The 26881-nt window shown below is 40.6% G+C and overlaps 1 protein-coding gene across 1 annotated transcript; it reads left to right on the top strand.

Annotated features, from left to right (window-relative positions):
• Positions 1-583: 583 nt before the first annotated feature.
• LOC139382735 (galectin-4-like) lies at positions 584-25536 on the top strand. Its single transcript, XM_071126846.1, has 11 exons — positions 584-683; positions 1149-1237; positions 4493-4697; positions 5083-5196; positions 6138-6197; positions 17794-17835; positions 19535-19615; positions 20643-20699; positions 20800-20888; positions 24174-24339; positions 25324-25536. Exons 1-11 carry the CDS (start codon positions 642-644, stop codon positions 25468-25470), a joined length of 1092 nt encoding a protein of 363 aa, XP_070982947.1. The 5' UTR covers positions 584-641; the 3' UTR covers positions 25471-25536.
• Positions 25537-26881: the final 1345 nt, after the last annotated feature.

Genomic DNA, 26881 nt, shown 5'->3' with positions numbered 1-26881 from the left:
CATCCAGACTGTTGTAGACCAGACTGTGTAGACCAGACTGATGTAGACCCCCAGACTGTTGTAGACCAGACTGTGTAGACCAGACTGATGTAGACCCCCAGACTGTTGTAGACCAGACTGTTGTAGACCTCCATACTGTTGTACACCAGAATGATGTAGACCTCCAGACTGTTGTAGACCAGACTGTCTACAGAAACTGTTGAGACTCCTTTGGTACACAACCGTCTCTTATCTCCCATTTACTATCATTCAAATGTGTGTACACAGTTTGTTAACACACACACACACACACACACACACACACACACCGTTCACCTTACACACACACACACACCATCTTTTGTCCGACTGGACCACTCCTCCTGTCCTGTGATAAGGTTGGGAAAACAATGTGAAACTGATAACACTTAGCCTGGTTTCTGGTTCCTGGCCAACATCATTAGTCAAGTAGCCTACCCTATCTGTCCCTACCCCAATCTGGCCCTGCTCTGGCCTGACTCTCCCCTGGCTCCTCGCCCCTCCCATGGTTCTGAGTCCCTATAAGACCAGCCGTCCAGCAGCGACCGTTTCCTGTTCTCTCTGACTCGCCTCTCCTCCGTCTCTCCGTCCGTCTGTCTGTGGATCTCTGAGTGACAGCCATCATGTTCGTTGCTCCACCTGGCTATCAGCCCGTCTACAACCCTGTGAGTAGCACGTCTCCTTGTCTAGTGTATACAGATATCATAGATATTGTCTGGATCTACCGTTCTTCAAGGTTGGGGTCAATTCAATTTCAATTCCAGTCAATTCAGGAAGTACACTGAAATTCCAATTTCAATTATCTTTCTGAATTGACTGAAGCCCAGCCATTGGCTGTCTGTATGTACCTACAATCTTCATTTACTTCCTTCTCAAACTTTTACTCTACCTACTTAAAAAAGTTCCCAGAGTGCCTTGCATCTATAATTGTGTATAGTTGTTAAATGGTTATTATTTCCCAGAGTGCCTTGCATCTCTACTTGTGTATAGTTGTTAAATGGTTATTATTTCCCAGAGTGCCTTGCATCTCTACTTGTGTATAGTTGTTAAATGGTTATTATTTCCCAGAGTGCCTTGCATCTCTACTTGTGTATAGTTGTTAAACGATTATTACTGTGTGTTTTGTGCAGAGTATCCCCTATGTGGGGCCGATCTACGGCGGGCTGAGATCAGGGATGTCTATTTACATCCAGGGAGTCATCCCCCACGAGATCACCAGGTGAGAAACACACAACCTCTGAGGATTGGAGGTGTGCTACACATGATCAGAATGGAACTTTTGAAGGGCAACAACATTTACACATTCTTCATTTGTGGGATTTGTATCAACGACGATGTGCTAAATTATATTGGTCTACGACTTATTGTTTTATATGAATTTGTATTTTATGAATTACAAAAAAAAGACCTCGTATGGGATCGATGCCTGGTGGGTTGAGTATTCCAAAACAACCAGGTGATCTTGGAGAGGAATACTTCCACACACACTGACCACTAATAGGTGCTGATGGGGAAGTCCAAGTCCAGGCACTTCACGTGGGGTTGAAAGTTAGAGATATTTTAATGTGTGGGCTAAGTCACAAATAAAATGCTTGAGAACGTAACAGCTAACGACTTCATCAGGGTGTCAGATGCAAATGTGATGGAGAAACAATCATATGGCCCTGACAAACCTGTGTCAGGTGACAGGTACTTATATAGCTTTGACAAACCTGTGTCAGGTAATCACAGGTATTTATATAGCCTTGACACACCTGTGTCACATGATCACAGGGTATTATATAGCTTTGACACACCTGTGTCACATGGTCACAGGTAATCATATAGCCCTGACACACCTGTGTCACATGATCACAGGTAATCATATAGCCCTGACACACCTGTGTCACATGATCACAGGTAATCTTATAGCCCTGACACACCTGTGTCACATGATCACAGGTAATCATATAGCCCTGACACACCTGTGTCACATGATCACAGGTAATCTTATAGCCCTGACACACCTGTGTCACAAGATCACAGGTAATCATATAGCCCGGACACACCTGTGTCACAAGATCACAGGTAATCATATAGCCCTGACACACCTGTGTCACATGATCACAGATAATCATATAGCCCTGACACACCTGTGTCACATGACCATAGGTAATTACATAGATTTTACACACCTGTGTCACATGATCACAGGTAATCATATAGCCCTGACACATCTGTGTCAGTTGATGACAGGTAATTATATAGCCCTGACACACCTGTGTCACATAATCACAGATAATTATATAGCCTTGACACACCTGTGTCACATGAACACATGTAATTTTATAGCCTTGACACACCTGTGTCACATGAACACAGGTAATTGTATAGCCTTGATACATCAGTGTCAGTTGATCAAAGGTATTTATATATCCTTGACACACCTGTGTCACATGACCACAGGTAATTATATAGCCTTGACACACCGGTGTCAGTTGATCACAGGTATTTATATATCCTTGACGCACCTGTGTCACATGACCACAGGTACATTGTGTTGTGCCATTCATCTGCCGCTATCACTTCATGTTTCAGCATGATATTGCACGGCTCCATGTCGCAAGGTTCTGTACTCAATTCCTGGAAGCTGAAAATGTCTCAGTTCTTCCATGGCCTGCATAGTTACCAGACATGTCGTTCGTTGAGCATGTTTGGGATGCTCTGGATCGACGTGTACGACAGCATGTTCCAGTTCCCGCTAATATCCAACAACTTCTCACAGCCGTTGAAGAGGAGTGGGACAACATTCCACAGAACACAATCAACAGCCTGATCAACTTAATGCACAGGAGATGTGTCACGCTGCATGAGGCAAATGGTGTTCACACCAGAAACTGACTGGTTCTCTGATCCACACCAGAAACTGACTGGTTTTCTGATCCACACCAGAAACTGACTGGTTTTCTGATCCACACCAGATACCGACTGGTTTTCTGATCCACACCAGATACTGACTGGTTTTCTGATCCACACCAGATACTGACTGGTTTTCTGATCCACACCAGATACTGACTGGTTCTCTGTTCCACACCAGATACTGACTGGTTTTCTGATCCACACCAGAAACTGACTGGTTTTCTGATCCACACCAGAAACTGACTGGTTTTCTGATCCACACCAGATACTGACTGGTTTTATGATCCACACCAGATACTGACTGGTTTTATGATCCACACCCTTGCATTTTTTTTTGTGACCAACAGATGTATATCTGTATTCCCAGTCATGTGAAATCCATAGATTAGGGCCTAATGAATTCATCTAATTTATTTAATTTAATTTAAATGTATTTCAATTGACTGCTTTCCTTACATAAACTGTAACTCAGTAAAATCTTTGAAATTGTTACGTGTATATTTTTTTGTTCAGTGTGGACGTAGTTTAGTTTATGATGAAAATCTGCTGCAGTATATCAAGTTATAACGACTAATGTACGTTGAAAGAACATTCTCTGCCTCAGCCTGCTGAACCTGTTAGAATAAGGAAGTTTATCCTTGTGCTATCAGAGAGAGAGAGAGAGAGAGAGAGAGGGCAAGGCAAAGGCACACACACGTTTATCAGAAGCTCCCACCTCCTCGTCCTCTGTGTATTTTACCTGCCTTTCAGACCACAGTCGGTCATATCAGTTGGAACAGTTGTTTTCTCTAAGAAGCACAATGTGACCTGGACATTAAGACTCCTAAAGGCTCGGGGTGGAATATAATGGGGTCGTTCCACCTAAAGACTCGGGGTGGTATATAATGGGGTCGTTCCACCTAAAGACTCGGGGTGGTATATAATGGGGTTGTTCCACCAAAAGGCTCGGGGTGGTATATAATGGGGTCGTTCCACCTAAAGGCTCGGGGTGGTATATAATGGGGTCGTTCCACCTAAAGGCTCGGGGGGGTATATAATGGGGTCGTTCCACTAAAAGGCTCGGGGTGGTATATAATGGGGTTGTTCCACCAAAAGGCTCGGGGTGGTATATAATGGGGTCGTTCCACCTAAAGGCTCGGGGTGGTATATAATGGGGTCGTTCCACCTAAAGGCTCGGGGGGGTATATAATGGGGTCGTTCCACCTAAAGGCTCGGGGTGGAATATAATGGGGTGGTTCCACCTAAAGGCTCGGGGTGGTATATAATGGGGTCGTTCCACTAAAAGACTCGGGGTGGTATATAATGGGGTCGTTATATATATAATTGTGTTGCCTGTGTTAGCAGTGTTACCCGTGTAGCTGTGTTAGCTGTGTTAGCTGTGTTACCTGTGTTAGCTGTGTTACCTGTGTTAGCTGTGTTATCTGTGTTGCCTGTGTTGCCTGTGTTAGCAGTGTTAGCTGTGTTAGCTGTGTTACCAGTGTTACCAGTGTTAGCTGTGTTAGCCGTGTTACCAGTGTTAGCTGTGTTACCTGTGTACGATCTGTTCATCCTATGTTCTCTCTAACACCCCCTCTAGGTTTAACATTAACCTGCAGTGTGGGGAATTTGAGGGCGGTGATATCGGCTTTCACTTCAACCCTCGCTTTGACGGATGGGACAAGGTGGTGTTCAACAGCTGCCAGGAAGGGCAATGGGGTTCAGAGGAGAAGACCCACCACATGCCTTTTAGCAAGGGAGACGCCTTCGAGATGGTTATCATCATTAACCAGGAGGGTTACCAGGTCAGATATAGAGATACTATATACAGTGGGGCAAAAAAGTATTTAGTCAGCCACCAATTGTGCAAGTTCTCCCACTTAAAAAGATGAGAGAGGCCTGTAAACAAATCCAGAAAATCACATTGTAGGATTTTTAATGAATGTATTTGCAAATTATGGTGGAAAATAAGTATTTGGTCACCTACAAACAAGCAAGTTTCTGGCTTCACAGACCTGTAACTTCTTCTTTAAGAGGCTCCTCTGTCCTCCACTCATTACCTGTATTAATGGCACCTGTTTGAACTTGTTATCAGTATAAAAGACACCTGTCATGGCCCAATGCCCTGTTGAGTTGGGTTAGACCACAGTTGTGTATGGTCAGATGAGCTGATGTGTTTTTCTGTCGTAGGTGACAGTGAATGGGCGAGACTTTCACATGTTCAAGCATCGTATTCCAGTCGAGAGAGTCAACGCTCTGCAGATAGGAGGCGACGTTTCCATCCAGACCATCAACGTCATCGGGGTGAGGCTGGGGCAGGGTGTAGTGGCAGGGGGGTAGGGGCAGGGGGGTAGGGGCAGGGTGTAGGGGCAGGGGGAGGGGAAGGGTGATAGGGGCAGGGTGTAGGGGCAGGGGGGTAGGGGCAGGGTGAAGGGGCAGGGGCAGGGTGTAGGGGCAGGGTGTAGGGACAGGGGTGTAGGGGCAGGGGCAGGGTGCAGGGTGTAGGGGCAGGGGGGTAGGGGCAGGGTGTAGGGGCAGGGTGTAGGGACAAGGGTGTAGGGGCAGGGGCAGGGGGTAGGGGCGGGGGGGTAGGGGCAGGGTGTAGTGGCAGGGGGATAGGGGCAGGGGAATAGGGGCAGGGGAATAGGGGCAGGGTGTAAGGGCTGGGGGATAGGGGCTGGGGGATAGGGGCTGGGGGATAGGGGCAGGGGGATAGGGGCAGGGTGTAGGGGCAGGGTGTAGGGGCTGGGTGTAGGGGCAGGGTGTAGTGGCAGGGGGATAGGGGCAGGGTGTAGGGGCAGGGGAATAGGGGCAGGGTGTAGGGGCAGGGTGTAGGGGCTGGGGGATAGGGGCAGGGTGTAGGGGCAGGGTGTAGGGGCAGGGGGATAGTGGCAGGGTGTAGAGGCAGGGGGATAGGGGCAGGGTGTAGAGGCAGGGGGATAGGGGCAGGGTGTAGAGGCAGGGGGATAGGGGCAGGGTGTAGGGGCAAGGGGGTAGGGGCAGGGTGTAGGGGCAAGTGTAGGGGCACCCACAGGTATAATATGAATATAATTGCTTTTTTCTTAAGTGCTCAATGTTTGGTGCTTTTGCATAAGGGCACTCAAGTAGGAGGCAATAGATACCCAGGTGGAGTGGGAGTTGAGTATGGACTTGCTACACAACACATACACACATACATACACACACACACACAAACACACACACGGCAGAACGGATGTAGCTGGAATAAGCTGTGTATTTTTCAGGGAGGAGGAGGAATGGGAGGTGGATATCCTACAGGAGGAATGGGAGGAGGCAACATGGCGGTATGTATCGATATTGATATTTTATATGTATTGAACCCACTATCCTGGCGTTGTGTCATGATCTACCTACTAAGCCATACAAGACCACTGGAGGGCTGAGCAATGTATTACTGTGTGGTGACTGTACATAGCTATATATCCCCATGAATGTTGTGGGGTGACTGTAAAAATCTAAATATTCTCATGAATGTTGTGGGGTGACTGTAAATATCAATATATCCTCATGAATGTTGTGGGGTGACTGTAAATATCTATATATTCTCATGAATGTTGTGGGGTGCCTGTAAATATCGATATATTCTCATGAATGTTGTGGGGTGACTGTAATTATCGATATATTCTCATGAATGTTGTGGGGTGACTGTAAATATTGATATATTCTCATGAATACTGTGGAGTGACTGTACATGGAGATATATTCTCATGAATGTTGTGGGGTGACTGTAAATATCGATATATTCTCATGAATGTTGTGGGGTGACTGTAAATATCGATATATCCTCATGAATGTTGTGGGGTGACTGTAAATATCGATATATTCTCATGAATGTTGTGGGGTGACTGTAAATATCGATATATCTTCATGAATGTTGTGGGGTGACTGTAAAAATCTAAATATTCTCATGAATGTTGTGGGATGATTGTAAATATCAATATATTCTCATGAATGTTGTGGGGTGACTGTAAATATCGATATATCCTCATGAATGTTGTGGGATGACTGTAAATATCTATATATTCTCATGAATGTTATGGGGTGACTGTACATAGAGATATATCCTCATGAATGTTGTGGGGTGACTGTAAATATCAATATATCCTCATGAATGTTGTGGGGTGACTGTAAATATCTATATATCCTCATGAATGTTGTGGGGTGACTGTAAATATCAATATATTCTCATGAATGTTGTAGGGTAACTGTAAATATTGATATATCCTCATGAATGTTGTGGGGTAAGTGTAAATATCGATGTATTCTCATGAATGTTGTGGGATGATTGTACATATCAATATATTCTCATTAATGTTGTGGGGTGACTGTAATATAAGGTTATGGGGTGACTGTAATTATCGATATATTCATGAATACTGTACTGTGAGTGACTGTACATGGAGATATATTCTCATGAATGTTGTGGGGTGACTGTAAATATCGATATCTTCTCATGAATGTTGTGGGGTGACTGTAAATATCGATATATCCTCATGAATGTTGTGGGGTGACTGTAAATATCGATATATTCTCATGAATGTTGTGGGGTGACTGTACATATCGATATATCTTCATGAATGTTGTGGGGTGACTGTAAATATCGATATGTTCTCATGAATGTTGTGGGGTGACTGTAAATATCTAAATATTCTCATGAATGTTGTGGGATGATTGTACATATCAATATATTCTCATTAATGTTGTGGGGTGACTGTAAATATCGATATATCCTCATGAATGTTGTGGGATGACTGTAAATATCGATATATTCTCATGAATACTGTGGAGTGACTGTACATGGAGATATATTCTCATGAATGTTGTGGGGTGACTGTAAATATCGATATCTTCTCATGAATGTTGTGGGGTGACTGTAAATATCGATATATCCTCATGAATGTTGTGGGGTGACTGTAAATATCGATATATTCTCATGAATGTTGTGGGGTGACTGTACATATCGATATATCTTCATGAATGTTGTGGGGTGACTGTAAATATCGATATGTTCTCATGAATGTTGTGGGGTGACTGTACATAGCGATATATTCTCATGAATGTTGTGGGATGATTGTACATAGCGATATATTTCATGAATGTTGTGGGGTGACTGTAAATATCAATATATTCTCATGAATGTTATGGGGTGACTGTAAATATCTATATATTCTCATGAATGTTATGGGGTGACTGTAAATATCGATATATCCTCATGAATGTTGTGGGATGACTGTAAATATCAATATATTCTCATGAATGTTGTGGGGTGACTGTAAATATCTATATATTCTCATGAATGTTGTGGGGTGACTGTAAATATCAATATATTCTCATGAATGTTGTGGGATGACTGTAAATATCTATATATTCTCATGAATGTTGTGGGGTGACTGTACATATCTATATATTCTCATGAATGTTGTGGGGTGACTGTAAATATCAATATATTCTCATGAATGTTATGGGGTGACTGTACATAGCTATATATTCTTCATGAATGTTATGGGGTGACTGTAAATATCTATATATTCTCATGAATGTTGTGGGGTGACTGTAAATATCGATATATTCTCATGAATGTTGTGGGATGACTGTAAATATCTATATATTCTCATGAATGTTGTGGGGTGACTGTAAATATATATATATTCTCATGAATGTTGTGGGGTGACTGTAAATATCAATATATTCTCATGAATGTTATGGGGTGACTGTACATAGCTATATATTCTCATGAATGTTGTGGGGTGACTGTATATAGCTATATATTCTCATGAATGTTGCGGGGTGACTGTAAATATCGATATATTCTCATGAATACTGTGGAGTGACTGTACATGGAGATATATTCTCATGAATGTTGTGGGGTGACTGTAAATATCGATATCTTCTCATGAATGTTGTGGGGTGACTGTAAATATCGATATATCCTCATGAATGTTGTGGGGTGACTGTAAATATCGATATACTCTCATGAATGTTGTGGGGTGACTGTACATATCAATATATCTTCATGAATGTTGTGGGGTGACTGTAAATATCGATATGTTCTCATGAATGTTGTGGGGTGACTGTAAATATCTAAATATTCTCATGAATGTTGTGGGATGATTGTACATATCAATATATTCTCATGAATGTTGTGGGGTGACTGTAAATATCGATATATCCTCATGAATGTTGTGGGATGACTGTAAATATCTATATATTCTCATGAATGTTATGGGGTGACTGTACATAGAGATATATCCTCATGAATGTTGTGGGGTGACTGTAAATATCAATATATTCTCATGAATGTTGTGGGGTGACTGTAAATATCGATATCTTCTCATGAATGTTGTGGGGTGACTGTAAATATCAATATATTCTCATGAATGTTGTGGGGTGACTGTACATATCGATATATCTTCATGAATGTTGTGGGGTGACTGTAAATATCGATATATTCTCATGAATGTTATGGGGTGACTATAAATATCAATATATTCTCATGAATGTTATGGGGTGACTGTACATAGCTATATATTCTCATGAATGTTGCAGGGTGACTGTAAATATCGATATATTCTCATGAATGTTGTGGGATGACTGTAAATATCAATATATTCTCATGAATGTTGTGGGGTGACTGTAAATATCTACATATTCTCATGAATGTTGTGGGGTTACTGTAAATATCAATATATTCTCATGAATGTTATGGGGTGACTGTACATAGCTATATATTCTCATGAATGTTGTGGGGTGACTGTACATAGCTATATATTCTCATGAATGTTGTGGGGTGACTGTAAATATCTATATATTCTCATGAATGTTGTGGGGTGACTGTACATATCGATATATCTTCATGAATGTTATGGGGTGACTGTAAATATCTATATATTCTCATGAATGTTGTGGGGTGACTGTAAATATCGATATATTCTCATGAATGTTGTGGGATGACTGTAAATATCTATATATTCTCATGAATGTTGTGGGTTGACTGTAAATATATATATATTCTCATGAATGTTGTGGGGTGTCTGTAAATATCAATATATTCTCATGAATGTTATGGGGTGACTGTACATAGCTATATATTCTCATGAATGTTGTGGGGTGACTGTATATAGCTATATATTCTCATGAATGTTGCGGGGTGACTGTACATAGCTATGTATTCTCATGAATGTTGTGGGGTGACTGTAAATATCTATATATTCTCATGAATGTTGTGGGGTGACTGTACATATCGATATATCTTCATGAATGTTATGGGGTGACTGTAAATATCTATATATTCTCATGAATGTTGTGGGGTGACTGTAAATATCTATATATTCTCATGAATTTTGTGGGATGACTGTAAATATCTATATATTCTCATGAATGTTGTGGGGTGACTGTAAATATCTATATATTCTCATGAATGTTGTGGGGTGACTGTAAATATCAATATATTCTCATGAATGTTGTGGGGTGACTGTAAATATCTATATATTCTCATGAATGTTGTGGGGTGACTGTAAATATCAATATATTCTCATGAATGTTATGGGGGACTGACATGTATATATTCTCATGAATGTTGTGGGGTGACTGTACATAGCTATATATTCTCATGAATGTTGTGTGGTGACTGTAAATATCTATATATTCTCATGAATGTTGTGGGGTGACTGTAAATATCGATATATCTTCATGAATGTTATGGGGTGACTGTAAATATCTATATATTCTCATGAATGTTGTGGGGTGACTGTAAATATCGATATATTCTCATGAATGTTGTGGGATGACTGTAAATATCTATATATTCTCATGAATGTTGTGGGGTGACTGTAAATATATATATATTCTCATGAATGTTGTGGGGTGACTGTAAATATCAATATATTCTCATGAATGTTATGGGGTGACTGTACATAGCTATATATTCTCATGAATGTTGTGGGGTGACTGTATATAGCTATATATTCTCATGAATGTTGCGGGGTGACTGTAAATATCGATATATTCTCATGAATACTGTGGAGTGACTGTACATGGAGATATATTCTCATGAATGTTGTGGGGTGACTGTAAATATCGATATCTTCTCATGAATGTTGTGGGGTGACTGTAAATATCGATATATCCTCATGAATGTTGTGGGGTGACTGTAAATATCGATATATTCTCATGAATGTTGTGGGGTGACTGTACATATCAATATATCTTCATGAATGTTGTGGGGTGACTGTAAATATCGATATGTTCTCATGAATGTTGTGGGGTGACTGTAAATATCTAAATATTCTCATGAATGTTGTGGGATGATTGTACATATCAATATATTCTCATGAATGTTGTGGGGTGACTGTAAATATCGATATATCCTCATGAATGTTGTGGGATGACTGTAAATATCTATATATTCTCATGAATGTTATGGGGTGACTGTACATAGAGATATATCCTCATGAATGTTGTGGGGTGACTGTAAATATCAATATATTCTCATGAATGTTGTGGGGTGACTGTAAATATCGATATCTTCTCATGAATGTTGTGGGGTGACTGTAAATATCAATATATTCTCATGAATGTTGTGGGGTGACTGTACATATCGATATATCTTCATGAATGTTGTGGGGTGACTGTAAATATCGATATATTCTCATGAATGTTATGGGGTGACTATAAATATCAATATATTCTCATGAATGTTATGGGGTGACTGTACATAGCTATATATTCTCATGAATGTTGCAGGGTGACTGTAAATATCGATATATTCTCATGAATGTTGTGGGATGACTGTAAATATCAATATATTCTCATGAATGTTGTGGGGTGACTGTAAATATCTACATATTCTCATGAATGTTGTGGGGTTACTGTAAATATCAATATATTCTCATGAATGTTATGGGGTGACTGTACATAGCTATATATTCTCATGAATGTTGTGGGGTGACTGTACATAGCTATATATTCTCATGAATGTTGTGGGGTGACTGTAAATATCTATATATTCTCATGAATGTTGTGGGGTGACTGTACATATCGATATATCTTCATGAATGTTATGGGGTGACTGTAAATATCGATATATTCTCATGAATGTTGTGGGGTGACTGTACATATCAATATATCTTCATGAATGTTGTGGGGTGACTGTAAATATCGATATGTTCTCATGAATGTTGTGGGGTGACTGTAAATATCTAAATATTCTCATGAATGTTGTGGGATGATTGTACATATCAATATATTCTCATGAATGTTGTGGGGTGACTGTAAATATCGATATATCCTCATGAATGTTGTGGGATGACTGTAAATATCTATATATTCTCATGAATGTTATGGGGTGACTGTACATAGAGATATATCCTCATGAATGTTGTGGGGTGACTGTAAATATCAATATATTCTCATGAATGTTGTGGGGTGACTGTAAATATCGATATCTTCTCATGAATGTTGTGGGGTGACTGTAAATATCAATATATTCTCATGAATGTTGTGGGGTGACTGTACATATCGATATATCTTCATGAATGTTGTGGGGTGACTGTAAATATCGATATATTCTCATGAATGTTATGGGGTGACTATAAATATCAATATATTCTCATGAATGTTATGGGGTGACTGTACATAGCTATATATTCTCATGAATGTTGCAGGGTGACTGTAAATATCGATATATTCTCATGAATGTTGTGGGATGACTGTAAATATCAATATATTCTCATGAATGTTGTGGGGTGACTGTAAATATCTACATATTCTCATGAATGTTGTGGGGTTACTGTAAATATCAATATATTCTCATGAATGTTATGGGGTGACTGTACATAGCTATATATTCTCATGAATGTTGTGGGGTGACTGTACATAGCTATATATTCTCATGAATGTTGTGGGGTGACTGTAAATATCTATATATTCTCATGAATGTTGTGGGGTGACTGTACATATCGATATATCTTCATGAATGTTATGGGGTGACTGTAAATATCTATATATTCTCATGAATGTTGTGGGGTGACTGTAAATATCGATATATTCTCATGAATGTTGTGGGATGACTGTAAATATCTATATATTCTCATGAATGTTGTGGGTTGACTGTAAATATATATATATTCTCATGAATGTTGTGGGGTGTCTGTAAATATCAATATATTCTCATGAATGTTATGGGGTGACTGTACATAGCTATATATTCTCATGAATGTTGTGGGGTGACTGTATATAGCTATATATTCTCATGAATGTTGCGGGGTGACTGTACATAGCTATATATTCTCATGAATGTTGTGGGGTGACTGTAAATATCTATATATTCTCATGAATGTTGTGGGGTGACTGTAAATATCGATATATCTTCATGAATGTTATGGGGTGACTGTAAATATCTATATATTCTCATGAATGTTGTGGGGTGACTGTAAATATCTATATATTCTCATGAATGTTTGTGGGATGACTGTAAATATCTATATATTCTCATGAATGTTATGGGGTGACTGTAAGAGATATATCCTCATAATATTAAATATCAATATATTCTCATGAATGTTGTGGGGTGACTGTAAATATCAATATAATGTTGTGGGGTGACTTTAAATATCATGAATGTTGTGGGGTGACTGTACATATCGATATATCTTCATGAATGTTGTGGGGTGACTGTAAATATCGATATATTCTCATGAATGTTATGGGGTGACTGTACATAGCGATATATTCTCATGAATGTTGTGGGGTGACTGTACATAGCGATAAATCTTCATGAATGTTGTGGGGTGACTGTAAATATCTATATATTCTCATGAATGTTGTGGGGTGACTGTAAATATCGATATATCTTCATGAATGTTATGGGGTGACTGTAAATATCTATATATTCTCATGAATGTTGTGGGGTGACTGTAAATATCTACATATTCTCATGAATGTTGTGGGGTGACTGTAAATATCAATATATTCTCATGAATGTTATGGGGTGACTGTACATAGCTATATATTCTCATGAATGTTGTGGGGTGACTGTACATAGCTATATATTCTTATGAATGTTGCAGGGTGACTGTACATAGCTATATATTCTCATGAATGTTGTGGGGTGACTGTACATAGCTATATATTCTCATGAATGTTGTGGGGTGACTGTACATAGCGATATATTCTCATGAATGTTGTGGGGTGACTGTAAATATCTATATATTCTCATGAATGTTGTGGGGTGACTGTAAATATCTACATATTCTCATGAATGTTGTGGGGTGACTGTAAATATCAATATATTCTCATGAATGTTATGGGGTGACTGTACATAGCTATATATTCTCATGAATGTTGTGGGGTGACTGTACATAGCTATATATTCTTATGAATGTTGCAGGGTGACTGTACATAGCTATATATTCTCATGAATGTTGTGGGGTGACTGTACATAGCTATATATTCTCATGAATGTTGTGGGGTGACTGTACATAGCGATATATTCTCATGAATGTTGTGGGGTGACTGTAAATATCGATATATTCTCATGAATGTTGTGGGGTGACTGTACATATCAATATATCTTCATGAATGTTGTGGGGTGACTGTAAATATCGATATGTTCTCATGAATGTTGTGGGGTGACTGTAAATATCTAAATATTCTCATGAATGTTGTGGGATGATTGTACATATCAATATATTCTCATGAATGTTGTGGGGTGACTGTAAATATCGATATATCCTCATGAATGTTGTGGGATGACTGTAAATATCTATATATTCTCATGAATGTTATGGGGTGACTGTACATAGAGATATATCCTCATGAATGTTGTGGGGTGACTGTAAATATCAATATATTCTCATGAATGTTGTGGGGTGACTGTAAATATCGATATCTTCTCATGAATGTTGTGGGGTGACTTTAAATATCAATATATTCTCATGAATGTTGTGGGGTGACTGTACATATCGATATATCTTCATGAATGTTGTGGGGTGACTGTAAATATCGATATATTCTCATGAATGTTATGGGGTGACTGTACATAGCGATATATTCTCATGAATGTTGTGGGGTGACTGTACATAGCGATAAATCTTCATGAATGTTGTGGGGTGACTATAAATATCTATATATTCTCATGAATGTTGTGGGGTGACTGTACATATCGATATATCTTCATGAATGTTATGGGGTGACTGTAAATATCTATATATTCTCATGAATGTTGTGGGGTGACTGTAAATATCTACATATTCTCATGAATGTTGTGGGGTGACTGTAAATATCAATATATTCTCATGAATGTTATGGGGTGACTGTACATAGCTATATATTCTCATGAATGTTGTGGGGTGACTGTACATAGCTATATATTCTTATGAATGTTGCAGGGTGACTGTACATAGCTATATATTCTCATGAATGTTGTGGGGTGACTGTACATAGCTATATATTCTCATGAATGTTGTGGGGTGACTGTACATAGCGATATATTCTCATGAATGTTGTGGGGTGACTGTAAATATCGATATATTCTCATGAATGTTGTGGGGTGACTGTACATATCAATATATCTTCATGAATGTTGTGGGGTGACTGTAAATATCGATATGTTCTCATGAATGTTGTGGGGTGACTGTAAATATCTAAATATTCTCATGAATGTTGTGGGATGATTGTACATATCAATATATTCTCATGAATGTTGTGGGGTGACTGTAAATATCGATATATCCTCATGAATGTTGTGGGATGACTGTAAATATCTATATATTCTCATGAATGTTATGGGGTGACTGTACATAGAGATATATCCTCATGAATGTTGTGGGGTGACTGTAAATATCAATATATTCTCATGAATGTTGTGGGGTGACTGTAAATATCGATATCTTCTCATGAATGTTGTGGGGTGACTGTAAATATCAATATATTCTCATGAATGTTGTGGGGTGACTGTACATATCGATATATCTTCATGAATGTTGTGGGGTGACTGTAAATATCGATATATTCTCATGAATGTTATGGGGTGACTGTACATAGCGATATATTCTCATGAATGTTGTGGGGTGACTGTACATAGCGATAAATCTTCATGAATGTTGTGGGGTGACTATAAATATCAATATATTCTCATGAATGTTATGGGGTGACTGTACATAGCTATATATTCTCATGAATGTTGCGGGGTGACTGTAAATATCGATATATTCTCATGAATGTTGTGGGATGACTGTAAATATCAATATATTCTCATGAATGTTGTGGGGTGACTGTAAATATCTATATATTCTCATGAATGTTGTGGGGTGACTGTAAATATCAATATATTCTCATGAATGTTATGGGGTGACTGTACATAGCTATATATTCTCATGAATGTTTTGGGGTGACTGTACATAGCTATATATTCTCATGAATGTTGTGGGGTGACTGTAAATATCTATATATTCTCATGAATGTTGTGGGGTGACTGTACATATCGATATGTCTTCATGAATGTTATGGGGTGACTGTAAATATCTATATATTCTCATGAATGTTGTGGGGTGACTGTAAATATCTATATATTCTCATGAATGTTGTGGGATGACTGTAAATATCTATATATTCTCATGAATGTTGTGGGGTGACTGTAAATATCTATATATTCTCATGAATGTTGTGGGGTGACTGTAAATATCAATATATTCTCATGAATGTTATGGGGTGACTGTACATAGCTATATATTCTCATGAATGTTGTGGGGTGACTGTACATAGCTATATATTCTCATGAATGTTGCGGGGTGACTGTACATAGCTATATATTCTCATGAATGTTGTGGGGTGACTGTAAATATATATATATTCTCATGAATGTTGTGGGGTGACTGTACATATCGATATGTCTTCATGAATGTTATGGGGTGACTGTAAATATCTATATATTCTCATGAATGTTGTGGGGTGACTGTAAATATCTATATATTCTCATGAATGTTGTGGGATGACTGTAAATATCTATATATTCTCATGAATGTTGTGGGGTGACTGTAAATATCTATATATTCTCATGAATGTTGTGGGGTGACTGTAAATATCAATATATTCTCATGAATGTTATGGGGTGACTGTACATAGCTATATATTCTCATGAATGTTGTGGGGTGACTGTACATAGCTATATATTCTCATGAATGTTGCGGGGTGACTGTACATAGCTATATATTCTCATGAATGTTGTGGGGTGACTGTAAATATATATATATTCTCATGAATGTTGTGGGGTGACTGTACATATCGATATATCTTCATGAATGTTATGGGGTGACTGTAAATATCTATATATTCTCATGAATGTTGTGGGGTGACTGTAAATATCTATATATTCTCATGAATGTTGTGGGATGACTGTAAATATCTATATATTCTCATGAATGTTGTGGGGTGACTGTAAATATCTATATATTCTCATGAATGTTGTGGGGTGACTGTAAATATCAATATATTCTCATGAATGTTATGGGGTGACTGTACATAGCTATATATTCTCATGAATGTTGTGGGGTGACTGTACATAGCTATATATTCTCATGAATGTTGCGGGGTGACTGTACATAGCTATATATTCTCATGCATGTTGTGGGGTGACTGTAAATATCTATATATTCTCATGAATGTTGTGGGGTGACTGTAAATATCGATATATCCTCATGAATGTTGCGGGGTGACTGTAAATATCGATATATCCTCATGAATGTTGCGGGGTGACTGTAAATATCGATATATCCTCATGAATGTTGCGGGGTGACTGTAAATATCGATATATTCTCATGAATGTTGTGTCTCAGAGTGTCATAAACTCCGGATAACATTTGACATGTTTCCCACCATCAACAGGGAGGATATCCTGCTGGTGGATACCCAGGTGGTCAAATGGGGGTAAGTTGGTATCACACTTGGTTACGTTCATGTGTCTGTGTCATCAAATACCATTACATATACAGTGCCTTGCGAAAGTATTCGGCCCCCTTGAACTTTGCGACCTTTTGCCACATTTCAGGCTTCAAACATAAAGATATAAAACTGTATTTTTTTGTGAAGAATCAACAACAAGTGGGACACAATCATGAAGTGGAACGACATTTATTGTATATTTCCATCTTTTTTAACAAATCAAAGATTGGGCGTGCAAAATTATTCAGCCCCTTTACTTTCAGTGCAGCAAACTCTCTCCAGAAGTTCAGTGAGGATCTCTGAATGATCCAATGTTGACCTAAATGACTAATGATGATAAATACAACCCACCTGTGTGTAATCAAGTCTCCGTATAAATGCACCTGCACTGTGATAGTCTCAGAGGTCCGTCAAAAGCGCAGAGAGCATCACCAGGCAGGTCCGAGATACTGTTGTGAAGAAGTTTAAAGCCGGATTTGGATACAAAAATATTTCCCAAGCTTTAAACATCCCAAGGAGCACTGTGCAAGCGATAATATTGAAATGGAAGGAGTATCAGACCACTGCAAATCTACCAAGACCTGGCCGTCCCTCTAAACTTTCAGCTCATACAAGGAGAAGACTGATCAGAGATGCAGCCAAGAGGCCCATGATCACTCTGGATGAACTGCAGAGATCTACAGCTGAGGTGGGAGACTCTGTCCATAGGACAACAATCAGTCGTATATTGCACAAATCTGGCCTTTATGGAAGAGTGGCAAGAAGAAAGCCATTTCTTAAAGATATCCATAAAAAGTGTCGTTTAAAGTTTTCCACAAGCCACCTGGGAGACACACCAAACATGTGGAAGAAGGTGCTCTGGTCAGATGAAACCAAAATTGAACTTTTTGGCAACAATGCAAAACGTTATGTTTGGCGTAAAAGCAACACAGCTCATCACCCTGAACACACCATCCCCACTGTCAAACATGGTGGTGGCAGCATCATGGTTTGGGCCTGCTTTTCTTCAGCAGGGACAGGGAAGATGGTTAAAATTGATGGGAAGATGGATGGAGCCAAATACAGGACCATTCTGGAAGAAAACCTGATGGAGTCTGCAAAAGACCTGAGACTGGGACGGAGATTTGTCTTCCAACAAGACAATGATCCAAAACATAAAGCAAAATCTACAATGGAATGGTTCAAAAATAAACATATCCAGGTGTTAGAATGGCCAAGTCAAAGTCCAGACCTGAATCCAATCGAGAATCTGTGGAAAGAACTGAAAACTGCTGTTCACAAATGCTCTCCATCCAACCTCACTGAGCTCGAGCTGTTTTGCAAGGAGGAATGGGAAAAAATGTCAGTCTCTCGATGTGCAAAACTGATAGAGACATACCCCAAGCGACTTACAGCTGTAATCGCAGCAAAAGGTGGCGCTACAAAGTATTAACTTAAGGGGGCTGAATAATTTTGCACGCCCAATTTTTCAGTTTTTGATTTGTTAAAAAAGTTTGAAATATCCAATAAATGTCGTTCCACTTCATGATTGTGTCCCACTTGTTGTTGATTCTTCACAAAAAAATACAGTTTTATATCTTTATGTTTGAAGCCTGAAATGTGGCAAAAGGTCGCAAAGTTCAAGGGGGCCGAATACTTTCGCAAGGCACTGTATTTATACTGTATGTCTTTCAATGCTTATCAGGGCGGAGGATACCCACAGGGCGGAGGATACCCACAGGGCGGAGGATACCCACAGGGCGGAGGATACCCAGGTGACATGGGGGTAAGGACTATCACCTGTGTGGTTGAGACAGTGAGAGGTGACATGGGGGGTAAGGACTATCACCTGTGTGGTTGAGACAGTGAGAGGTGACATGGGGGGTCAGGACTATAACCTGTGTGGTTGAGACAGTGAGAGGTGACATGGGGGGTCAGGACTATCACCTGTGTGGTTGAGACAGTGAGAGGTGACATGGGGGGTCAGGACTATCACCTGTGTGGTTGAGACAGTGACAGGTGACATGGGGGGTCATGACTATCACCTGTGTGGTTGAGCCAGTGAGAGGTGACATGGGGGGTCAGGACTATCACCTGTGTGGTTGAGACAGTGAGAGGTGACATGGGGGTTCAGGACTATCACCTGTGTGGTTGAGACAGTGAGAGGTGACATGGGAGGTCAGGACTATCACCTGTGTGGTTGAGACAGTGAGAGGTGACATGGGGGGTCAGGACTGTCACCTGTGTGGTTGAGACAGTGAGAGGTGACATGGGGGGGTCAGGACTATCACCTGTGTGGTTGAGACAGTGAGAGGTGACATGGGGGGTCAGGACTATCACCTGTGTGGTTGAGACAGTGAGAGGTAACATGGGGGGTCAGGACTATCACCTGTGTGGTTGAGACAGTGGGTCTTTATACTTTGGATGTGGGATAATTTTCTTCAGTGGATGGTTCTGCATCAGTTAGTAAATACATGACTTAATGAAACACGTATGGCTGACAGCTGTTTTCTGGTGTGTGTGACATGTTTTGTGCGTGATGTGGGATGTCTTTGTGTGTGTGTGTGTGTGTGTGTGTGTGTGTGTGTGTGTGTGTGTGTGTGTGTGTGTGTGTGTGTGTGTGTGTGTGTGTGTGTGTGTGTGTGTGTGTGACGTGTTTTGAGTGTGATGTGTTTGGTGTGTGTGATGTGTGTGTGACGTGTTTTGTGTGTGATGTCTGTGTGTGTGAATGTGATGTCTGTGTGTGTCTGTGTGATGTCTGTGTGTGAATGTGATGTCTGTGTGTGTGTGATAATATCCCTGTTTGTGGTCAGGGATGCTATCCTGGTGGAAACCTACCGGTCATGTGTGGACAGCCAATATACAACCCTGTAAGTAACATCAGGATAGATTTGTTTTGTCCTAAGTATACATACATACAGTATACACTACATGGTGTCAATGAACTGACTCCTATCCTATGTGTATCAGCCTGTCCCGTACTCCAGCATGATTCCAGGAGGGATGTCTCCGAAGAAGACCATCGTCATCAGAGGCATGGTACCTCTAGGAGCTAACAGGTCTGTAGTACCCTAACCCCTATACCCTAACCCCTATACTCTACCCCTAAACCTACAGAGCTAAGCTACATTACCCTATCCCCTAACCTCTATACCCTAACCCCTATACCCTAACCCCATTACCCTATCCCCTAACCCCTATACCCTATCCCTTAACCCATCTGAGGCATGGTGCCTAACCCCTATCCCATCTGAGGCATGGTGCCCCTAACCCATCTGAGGCATGGTGCCTCGAGGATCTAACAAGTCTGTAGTCCCCTAACCCCTAACCCCTATCCCCTATCCCATAACCCCTAACCCATCTGAGGCATGGTGCCTTGAGGATCTAACAAGTCTGTAGTCCCCTAACCCCTAACCCATCTGAGGCATGGTGCCTCGAGGATCTAACAAGTCTGTAGTCCCCTAACCCCTAACCCATCTGAGGCATGGTGCCTCGAGGATCTAACAAGTCTGTAGTCCCCTAACCCCTAACTCCTAACCCATCTGAGGCATGGTGCCTCGAGGATCTAACAAGTCTGTAGTCCCCTATCCCCTATCCCCTAACCCATCTGAGGCATGGTGCCTCGAGGATCTAACAAGTCTGTAGTCCCCTAACCCCTAACCCCTAACCCCTAACCCCTAACCCATCTGAGGCATGGTGCCTCGAGGACAGGCAGGTCACCTGTGATACAAGTCAGTAGTATTCAACGTCCCTGTCTGAGGACATCAGGAGATGACTTGTGAACTGGCCACTAGGGGGCAACAGTTTGTCTGCCTCTGATTCCAAAGTTCCTTCGATTCCGGGGGTAGAAAGTTGTTTTTATATATATTGTTGTTTTAACCAAACCTCTGATTCCAAATGTTGCATGTTCAAATCCAGCGATTGAATGTTGTTTTTGATTTTAAGCCTATACTAAACCTTACTTTAACCATTCAGAGTTAATGCCTGACCTTAACCATTCAGAGTTAATGCCTGACCTTAACCATTCAGAGTTAGAACCTTAACCATTCAGAGTTAATGCCTAACCTTAACCATTCAGAGTTAATGCCTGACCTTAACCATTCAGAGTTAATACCTGACCTTAACCATTCAGAGTTAAGGCTTAACCATTCAGAGTTAATGCCTGACCTTAACCATTCAGAGTTAATGCCGGACCTTAACCATTCAGAATGAATGCCTGAACTTAACCATTCAGAGTTAATGTCTAACCTTAACCATTCAGAGTTAATGACTAACCTTAACCATTCAGAGTTAATGCCTAACCTTAACCATTCAGAGTTAATGCCTAACCTTAACCATTCAGAGTTAATGTCTGACCTTAACCATTCAGAGTTAATGCCTGACCTTAACCATTCAGAGTTAATGCCTGACCTTAACCATTCAGAGTTAATGCCCGACCTTAACCATTCAGAGTTAATGCCTGGCCTTAACCTTAAACACTTGGAAATTTGGACGTTTGATAAACATGGATGAACGTCTGATTCTGACGTGAGACTGTGAGAGCTAGTTGAGGAGCTACCAGGTCTGTAGGTGCTCATTTCAGTCTTAGCCCTTCCCCCAACTATACAAATATTGCAGTTGCATTTTCCCCAGAGATGTTCCTGGTCTGGTCAGGTTACATAGTCAATAAACACTCGACAGTTGAAGTCGGAAGTTTACATACATTTAGGATGGAGTCATTAAAACTCGTTTTTCAACCACTCCTCAAATTTGTTGTTAGCAAACTATAGTTTTGGCAAGTCGGTTAGGACATCTACTTTGTGCATGACACAAGTAATTTTTCCAACAATTGTTTGGAGACAGATTATTTCACTTATAATTCACTGTATCACAATTCCAGTGGGTCAGAAGTTTACGTACACTAAGTTGACTGTGCCTTTAAACAGCTTGGAAAATTCCAGAAAATTATGTCATGGCTTTAGAAGCTTCTGATAGGCTAATCGACATAATTTGAGCCAATTGGAGGTGTACCTGTGGATGTATTTCAAGGCCTACCTTCAAACTCAGTGCCTCTTTGCTTGGCATCATGGGAAAATCTAAAGAAATCAGCCAAGACTTCATAAAAAAATGGTAGACCTCCACAAGTCTGGTTCATCCTTGGGAGCAATTTCCAAATGCCTGAAGGTACCAAGTTCATCTGTACAAACAATAGTTTGCAAGTATAAACACCATGGGACCACGCAGCCGTCATACCGCTCAGGAAGGAGTCTGTCTTTACAGATGAAAGTACTTTGGTACGAAAAGTGCAAATCAATCCCAGAACAAAAGCAAAGGACCGTGTGAAGATGCTGGAGGAAACAGGTACAAAAGTATCTATATCCACAGTAAAACAAATCCTATATCAACATAACCTGAAAGGACGCTCAGAAAGGAAGAAGCCACTGCTCCAAAACCACCATAAAAAAGACAGACTACGGTTTGCAACTGCACATGGGGACAAAGATCGTATTTTTGGAGTAATGTCCTCTGGTCTGATGAAACAAAAATAGAACTGTTTGGCCATAATGACCATCGTTATGTTTGGAGGAAAAAGGGGGAGGATTGCAAGCCGAAGAACACCATCCCAACCGTGAAGCACGGGGGTGGCAGCATCATGTTGTGGGGGTGCTTTGCTGCAGGAGGGACTGGGGCACTTCACGAAATAGATGGCTTCATGAGGTAGGAAAATGATGTGGATAAATTGAAGCAACATCTCAAGACATCAGTCAGGAGGTTAAATCTTGGTAGCAAATGGGTCTTCCAAATGGACAATGACCCCAAGTTTGCTTCCAAAGTTGTGGCAAAATGGCTTAAGGACAACAAAGTCAAGGTATTGGAGTGGCCATCACAAAGCCCTGACCTCAACCTATAGAACATTTGTGGGCAGAACTGAAAAAGCGTGTGCGAGCAAGGAGACACAAACCTGACTCAGTTACACCAGCTCTGTCAAGAGGAATGGGCCAAAACGTACCCAACTTATTGTGGGAAGCTTGTGGAAGGCTACCTTAAATGTTTGACTCAAGTTAAGGCAATGCTACACCAAATACTAATTGAGTGTTTGGAAACTTCTGACTCACTGGGAATGTGATGAAAGAAATAAAAGCTGAAATAAATCATTCTCTCTACTCTTATTCTGACATTTCACATTCTTAAAATAAAGTGGTGATCCTAACTGACCTAAGACGGGGCATTTTTACTTAGATTAAATGTCTGAGTTTAAATATATTTGGCTAAGGTGTATGTAAACTTCCGACTTCAACTGTATGTATTTTACTGCATGAGGGAGTGTGGACTATATGTTTACCGGTGGGCCTGTTGTGTTGCAGGTTCTCTATAAACTTCATTGTGGGCGGTTCGCGGGACATAGCGTTCCACATGAACCCTCGTCTACAGGAAAGAGAGGTGGTGAGAAACAGTATGATTGGTGGGAGCTGGGGCATGGAGGAGCGAGAGATCAGCATCAACCCCTTCCGGGAGGGAGAGTACTTTGACGTGAGTACACACAGCACACACAGAATCTCACTTTGTCAAGGTTCACAGGTATGAGATCTACAGACATTGTTTAAAATTAGAATTGATGTTAGAATTAGAATTGATGACAACATTCTAACTCGTTTCCTCAGTTAATCTACGGTCCGGTTGCTTATTCATTATCCTTTTGGCTATCTGTGTCAAGTTTTTTACTCTCTCTCTGTCTCTCTGTCTCTCTGTCTCTCTCTCTCTCTGTCTCTCTCTGTCTCTCTCTCTGTCTCTCTGTCTCTTTGTCTCTCTTTCTCTGTCTCTGTGTCTCTCTCTGTCTCTCTCTCTGTCTCTCTCTCTCTGTCTCTCTCTGTCTCTCTCTGTCTGTCTCTGTCTCTCTCTGTCTCTCTCTCTGTCTCTCTGTCTCTTTGTCTCTCTCTCTCTGTCTCTCTCTCTGTGTCTCTCTCTGTCTCTCTGTCTCTCTGTCTCTGTGTCTCTCTCTGTCTCTCTCTCTGTCTCTCTCTCTCTGTCTCTCTCTGTCTCTCTCTGTCTCTCTGTCTCTTTGTCTCTCTCTCTCTGTCTCTCTCTCTGTGTCTCTCTCTGTCTCTCTCTCTGTCTCTCTCTGTCTCTCTGTCTCTCTCTGTCTCTCTGTCTCTTTGTCTCTCTCTCTCTGTCTCTCTCTCTGTGTCTCTCTCTGTCTCTTTGTCTCTCTCTCTCTGTCTCTCTCTCTGTCTCTCTCTCTGTCTCTCTCTCTGTCTCTCTCTCTGTCTCTCTCTGTCTCTCTGTCTTTCTCTGTCTCTCTGTCTCTTTGTCTCTCTCTCTCTGTCTCTCTCTCTGTGTCTCTCTCTGTCTCTTTGTCTCTCTCTCTATGTCTCTCTCTCTGTGTCTCTCTCTGTCTCTCTCTCTGTCTCTCTCTCTCTCTCTCTCTCTGTCTCTCTCTGTCTCTCTCTGTCTCTCTCTGTCTCTCTGTCTCTCTTTCTCTGTCTCTGTCTCTGTCTCTCTGTCTCTCTCTCTCAGATGTCTATCCGTTGTGGGAACCAGCGGTTCAAGGTGTTTGTGAACGGGCAGCACATGTGTGACTTCTTCCATCGCTTCCAGAACTACAACCAGATAGACACGGTGGAGCTGGAGGGAGACGTACAGATCTCATACGTACACTTCTGAGATAATACACACACACAGACACACAAATCTACACACACAATACTAAACACCCACACAATACTACACACACACGCACACAATACTACACACGCACACAATACTACACACACACACACAAATCTACACACACAATACTAAACACCCACACAATACTACACACACACACACACACACACACACAATACTAAACACCCACACAATGCTACACACACACACACGATACTACACACACACACACACACACACCACGATTCAGCATTGTACCTCTGTCAGCAGGTTGCTATTAGATGTTAAGTGGATCGTGAGAGAGAGAATCAAAGTAAGCAAACTGCTTCTAATAAAGTAAATATAATTCCCAGAGCCTGGTACTCCTCATTTCATGTAGCACATAGCAGTAATATAACGTGCAGACATATAGTCTATACAGCTGTGTATTTCTAACAAAAAAACTATACAAATCTGTTTTAAAACTCAACAATGAGTACATTTACATACACACTAATGAATCGATATTAAACTGATTATGGCAGTAGGCCGAGTATGCCATTAGTCATGTAAACACATTACTCTGCTTATCTTAAATCGGTGTTTAAGGTCATAATTGAAGTAAGCATTGGCCAATTAAAACACCTGAGGAAGCGTTTTGAATTATTAGGACCTGTGAACACATCAATCGGCGTTCCAGTGGTTGATCTCTGCATGTGCCGGAAGCTTCCCTCTTTCACTCGAGTGAAGTGAGTTCGTTAAAAAAAACTGACCTTAGAAATAGTTTTCACATACCAAACTTTTACATGTCCGAACTCAGAATCAAATAAGTCTTCGCAAACAAACAAACAAACAAATAAAAATAATGTTGATTTTGGACATGTATTTAAAAGCCTGATTTCAGATGTGTCCCATGTAAACAGGATTATTGGGGGAAATCATTCTTGCAACGCGTGTAAACGTTTTAATTAAACTATTATATTAAACCTGACGATCCACTATGCATATAACCGCGCTGTCACCATCATCATAAAACATTCTTCATCTCCCAATCCGATACATGGAAACCCCAAAAGAGCATCATTTTAAACTAAACCAATCAGATCACAGAATACTGTCTCTCTGGAACAAAGACACATTGTTAATGATTTTTTTCTTGGATTTTTTTCTTTGTGGGAGATCTGCCGACGTGCCCTTGAGCAAGGCGTTGACCCTGGACGCTTCTGTGTATCACTCTGAACGGGAGTCTGTTGGATAAGTGGTGTGGTGTAGTGTAGGTCTGTTGGATAAGTGGTGTGGTGTAGTGTAGGTCTGTTGGATAAGTGGTGTGGTGTAGTGTAGGTGTGGTGTAGTGTAGGTCTGTTGGATAACTGGTGTGATGTAGTGTAGGTGTGGTGTGGTGTAGGTCTGTTGGATAAGTGGTGTG

The sequence above is a fragment of the Oncorhynchus clarkii genome, chromosome 24 (genome assembly GCF_045791955.1).
Source record: "Oncorhynchus clarkii lewisi isolate Uvic-CL-2024 chromosome 24, UVic_Ocla_1.0, whole genome shotgun sequence".
In the NCBI taxonomy this organism is placed as follows: domain Eukaryota; kingdom Metazoa; phylum Chordata; class Actinopteri; order Salmoniformes; family Salmonidae; genus Oncorhynchus; species Oncorhynchus clarkii.
This window is presented reverse-complemented; position numbering and strand designations above follow the sequence as displayed.